Raw genomic sequence first — 5,491 nt, 5'->3', positions numbered from 1 at the left:
TTTATATTTTCATACATAATGTTATATGCAATGAAAGCAAGTGCCTTCTTGGTCGTTTCAAAAGTTCAAAATTGCACATTCAAGGAAAAAAAAAAATGAAAGAAAAAAGAACAACAACAACAAAACAAAACTTTCATAATTATAATGCATTGCTAGTTTTCATGTGCATGCATAATCTTCTTAAACTGTTTTGTTATTATAATATTGTATAAATTATAATGTAAGGATTATGATGTGCTACACAGCTTCCTGTTTAAATGTGTCAACACTGTCAAGTTTTCTTATAATGATGCAAAACCCATATGAGTTACCTCGGAAAACATATTAGTCTGGCGTGCATCATAATCTATCAAATACGTTGGCTTCAGGAGAACATTGCCGTTGAGATATTAAAAAACAAAAGTACAGTCACATCATATATGCGGGTACAAAAAGCCAGATCACATTTTTTTTTTCTGTGCGAAGTCTGAAAAAGGAGTGTGTTTTTTGAATTTTTTTTTTTTAAAAAATGCACAAAGACTCTGGGCACACAACACAATCAATCAATCACAATCAAAAAAAACCTTAGCTAGGCATTTCCAAAGCAAATGACCATCGTCAAACAAAAGAACAATCCATTTACATGTTTACTGAAATGTTTCCATGATAAGAGGAGACAGCGGGTGTTTTCCCTTTTTTAATGAAATTATGAATTTTTGCTATAGTGGTTTTTCAGTCTTAGTGGTTGTATTTTTTTTATTCGGTTACTGACTCCCGCGTGCGCTCGCCTGCACTGCTGTCCGGGGAGAGAGGGAGGGAGGAACTGCTATTGCCCGAGGAACCAGACTGTAAAGGGGGTCAAGGGAACTCCAGCCTGGTCCTCTTAGCAGACAATTCCCGGAAATATGTTTTCGGATAACCGAGATGCCTCCCACCCATTGTTTTCCACTGCCTTTACTCTCTCCCTCTCTCCCCCTCTCTCTCTCTCTCTCTCTCTCTCTCCCTGTTTTTTGACCCCTAACCTGTGACCTCTCACTTCCTAAGCCAGTCAACCCCCCCGCCACTGACCTTCTCACCCTTGGCCTGAGGTCCCACACACAAAGCATGGACTGTCGAAAAGCAAAAACAGACAAACAGATTCAGTAAGCTGCCATCTGAGAGAAAAATAAAAAAGGTGTACACCTCTTTGTTTGGCTGAAATGTCTAACTTCTACCCATTACATTCATCACTTGCCCGTTCAACCAGTTCTTTCACACACTTGTGAAGGAAGTCCATCGTAAAGACTTGGGTCTCCAAAAGGAAAAAGAGAGAGAGAGGGAGAGTGAGAGAGAAAGAGAGAGAGAGAGAGAGAGGGAGAGTGAGAGAGAGAGAGAGAGAGAGAGAGAGAGAGGGAGAGAGAGAGAGAGAGAGAGAGAGAGAGGCCCTGAGTGGCTTTGTCATAATCAGATCCAGCCCAACAGCCTTTGTCATCCAAACCATTCATATTATTAAAGCAATCATTTTTTTCACCCATTAAATGAAACAATTAGTATGACAATAGGATACAAAGAGCAAAAACCAACGACAAACGCACACTTCACACAGCAAAGTGAGACACACAAGATCGTGGAAAGAATGTTCTAGAGTGCGTTGCCTCAAATGGAACGTTTAACGTGTCACTAAATGAGATGAAGACTCAGTGAAACTGAGAAGCTGAGACATAATTGTAATAAACAATTTCCAGTCGGTCACTGACGTAAGATGATTAAGACATTGTCATCAGACACATCCCTCCGCCCATAAGCTTTGAGATTTGTCAGTCTAACTCAAGCAGACAGAGATAGCCCCACAAACTTCAGAGCTTTTTGGGGGGGACTTTCGGAATCAATTAAATTACAGAGTAGACTTTTTTGTGTGTGTGTGAACTTGAAATGCATACACATAGGGATCCTCCAATCAAAACCCAGAAGACCTTAAAGGAAACCAATGAAAACCAGTATTCTCCAGCCGGGGGGGGGGGGGGGGGGCAGACTCACTGGAACGGGAGTCAGGAGCAGTTGTTGAGGACAGAGGCTGTGATCAGAGTGTTGAGGAGCGGTGGTACGGCACATTGAGGGAACCAAGGGAAAGTCCAGTGCAGGAGGAATGACGCAGTGGGATCCGTCCTGGATCAAGAACTTCCATCTCCGTTCTTGGTCTTAAAAACCACGAGAATCACCATGGCCGGGATGAGACAGATTGGGGTCATGACAAGGGCGAAAACAATACTGGGAGGGGGATCCCTTAATGAGTGAGTGGGACAGTTGACGAAAAAACTGGAATGGATCTCCACAAACATCCTTTCCACAGCCGGGTTAGGCCAAGGGATTAACAAACATTCGGAAATAACCTCGGAACACTCCGACAGAATGTCATAAGGTCTGACAGAGATAAAGGAGAGAAAGAGAGAGAGAGAGAACACCATCACCATGCAGTTTTGCCTCTTTGGTTGCCACACGTGTGTTCTGGTAAGAGATTACAGCAACCCCTGAAATACTGTGAGTCATACTAATTGCCCATGTTTGTAATTGCGTTCTGGAAAAATCACGCAAATTAAAGAAAAAAAAGAAGATCTTATACAAACCGTTTCACATCCTCCCAAGAGCATGGGTCAGTGTTGCTGGTCAAGGCCTTCTCAAATCCAGTTAAACACGCAATATTAAAGAGCTCCTCATAACAGTCCATTAAAGTCGAGTTACTTCTTTCTATCATACAGTGATACCAGTACACAGGACAAATGGTGGTTTTGTTCCCAAAACCTAAGAGATAGAATGAGATAGAAAAAAAGCATTTTAAAATAATCAATGCATTTAATGGTAATGCTGATGTAAATACCCCCCCCCCCCCCCCCCCCCTACATACACACACACACACACACACACACACACACCACGCTTAACTGTTAAGTCTGTGCTACCAGTCAATTCATTCTTCAGTCTCACTGAGTGAAATAATTCCCAATTAAATGATTCAGCGTGAAACTTTTGGAGGTATTGCAAAGACAAGGCCATAAAACAATGATGAAATGCGATTCTAAAAACCTACCACTTGAATGCATCTGTCCTCGGCCGACATCTAAATAAAAAAAAAAACCAGACAGTTATAAGCAAAATGTAACATTTTATACAGACAGTTGAATGCTGAAAAAGACCTTGAAAATTGCGTCCGAACCAAATGTTGATACATCGACTAGGCTATGACACTCTGACTTCTGAAATTCGGTTCCACATGGTCATAGAGCCACAGAGATCATTGATTACAAGGACATCTCGTTTCGTTGATGTGTTTGATAGGGACGACCAAAAACTTACCAGAGAGAACAGACAGAAAGACCCCGACGAAACCGAGAGTGCCCCTCATGTCAGAGCGTACCAGCGCGGCACAGTCCGTTTACCCTACCCGCTGATCTTCCACGGAAGGTCTGAACTTTTACACCGAAGCAGCGCGAGAGGCATAACAGGAAACACGACAGGGTGGAAGCGAGACGCGGCGTAACCCCCGGTTACCAGATGTGGAATCAGTCTTAGCCGCAGTTACCAGATGTTCCTAACAGTGCACGTCCGCCCCACTCCTCACTCCTCACTCTTTGCTCTTGTTCTTGTTCCTGTTCTTGTTCTTGTTCTCTCTCTCTCTCTCTCTCTCTCTCTCTCTCTCTCTCTTTCTCTCTTCACACACGCACGCACGCACAGTCTCTTTCTCTCTTACTCTGTCCCTGTGGAATGGGTGGGAGTTAGGGTAATGGTCCTGTCTCCCCTAACACACAGCACTGCTCCATCAGAGAATCAACCAGACCAGACATACATCTTAAAACCCTTTAGTCTCTCACTCGTCTGTTTCTTTTTTTTCTTTCGTCCATCCAATGGATTTCTGCTCTCACGGGCTATTGGCTCGTCTGGTCAATATACCTCTTTGATTCACTTAGCTTTTCCGTATTTCCAGCCAAATAAGAAACATAAGCAAACATCTAAGGGCTGCATCGCGTTTTGATGAAAGCGACCCCTCCACCCACCACTCACACACACACACAGACACACACACACACACACACACACACACACATAAGAAGTGGGTCATGTTTTAGCGAAGTTCGTTCGGGAAACGATGTAATCACAACAGCGCCAGCTGTTCTTGAGAGCCTTCACAGTTCACTTCTAGCACAGCTGTGATTGAAACTGGCCATCGAAACGGCTCTGCCCTTCTCTCGCTTGAGAAGAAAGAGCACAGGCCTGGAACCGTTTATATAACAGTCGCGGGGCTGTGTTTCTCATGCCGACCATGTGAAATGAGTCACAAAGCCCTTATTTTACACCGTCTTTTAAAGCAAATGTTGACATATCCCGACAGAAATGCTTGCTGACGCTGCTTCGTTAGATTGAAGATGGGCCTACTTTTTCGGCAACACTTTTGAAGTATTATGACTGTCTTATAACGAAAAGAAACATTGTAATATCCAGCTGTAATTTTAACCGCCAATTCAAAAAGTCAAAACGATATCACATACTAGCATATTCTTAATTACGTGAATACAAAGGAAAACGAAGAGTCTTGCAGTGATTGGACAATTTTTAGAACATTTGTTTGCGATCAAGAAATGTGTTTGCATTTGGCAAAGAGTCTTTTAGTGCTGTTTCTTGTGTGTGTGTGTGTGTGTGTGTGTGTGTGTGTGTGTGTGTGTGTGTGTGTGCGTGCGCGCGTTTAGGTGGTCATCCTGTGTCAGGAACAAAAGCGGATGTATGCCCCATTTATAGTTTTAAATACACATTAGTGCAAATTAATCAGCATAAATACAGCTGGAACACACAGCGATTACACAACCTTATCTGGCAACAACAACAACAAAAAAAAGGTCAGTGACTATTGAGTACGTTTTGACGTTAAATTATATTCTATAAGAAACAGTCGTTTCAATGCGTAAAATACTGAAGAGGTATACTCAGAGTAGTTAGCAGAAACCGCAGCAGGTTGTTTGCATCTTGGGAAAACGGTCTAGGGTAAACTTTAGCTCCAAAACGGTTGCAGTGTATTTGATGAGCACAGCGGACCCCCCAGCAAGCGAGGAAACTCTCTACGGATTTCGGCTGGCGGGAGACATACGCGGACCCCGTGGTTGTTGGCAGAAGAATTTGATTTTTGTTGCCTTTTTCTCTGCAAGAGGCAAGTCTCCCCACCCCCCACCCCCCAAACCCGCTTTGTGTTTATGCTTCCTAGTTCAGTAGATCTCCCATGGTGACTGAATATTACGTACAGCTAAGATCAGCATTTTGGAAATGATGAGAAACTATTACACAATGCCATGCCTGCAAAGTACACACACTTCACCTTTAACCAAATTTAAAAATGAAATATTTGTGTGAATGTGGACGTTTGTGGAAAAGATACCTGGCTACCTAGGACCATGAGACACTAAAGTGTTCATTGGTTTACAGAATGGGCATATCCAGACATGAAGTGACTGTTCTGGGATCAGTCCCAATACACTGTTTGAAAGGAGCT

The 5,491-nt window shown here is 42.9% G+C and overlaps 1 protein-coding gene across 2 annotated transcripts in view; it reads right to left on the bottom strand.

Annotated features, from left to right (window-relative positions):
* Nucleotides 1-1,980: 1,980 nt before the first annotated feature.
* ramp2 (receptor (G protein-coupled) activity modifying protein 2) overlaps nt 1,981-5,491 on the bottom strand; it is a 5,381-nt gene continuing 1,870 nt past the window's right edge. For both annotated transcript variants that reach the window (XM_030793847.1, XM_030793848.1), the window contains exons 5-7: nt 3,044-3,073; nt 2,583-2,757; nt 1,981-2,379 (exon numbers count right to left, since the gene is read on the bottom strand). In XM_030793847.1, the coding sequence (XP_030649707.1) occupies nt 2,130-2,379; nt 2,583-2,757; nt 3,044-3,073 (455 nt within the window). In that variant the 3' untranslated portion in view covers nt 1,981-2,129. The remainder of the gene's footprint in view (nt 2,380-2,582; nt 2,758-3,043; nt 3,074-5,491) is intronic.

Source organism: Chanos chanos, chromosome 16, assembly GCF_902362185.1.
Source record: "Chanos chanos chromosome 16, fChaCha1.1, whole genome shotgun sequence".
Taxonomy (NCBI): domain Eukaryota; kingdom Metazoa; phylum Chordata; class Actinopteri; order Gonorynchiformes; family Chanidae; genus Chanos; species Chanos chanos.
The sequence above is the reverse complement of the archived record's forward strand: the minus strand, read 5'-3'. Positions and strand labels throughout refer to the sequence as shown.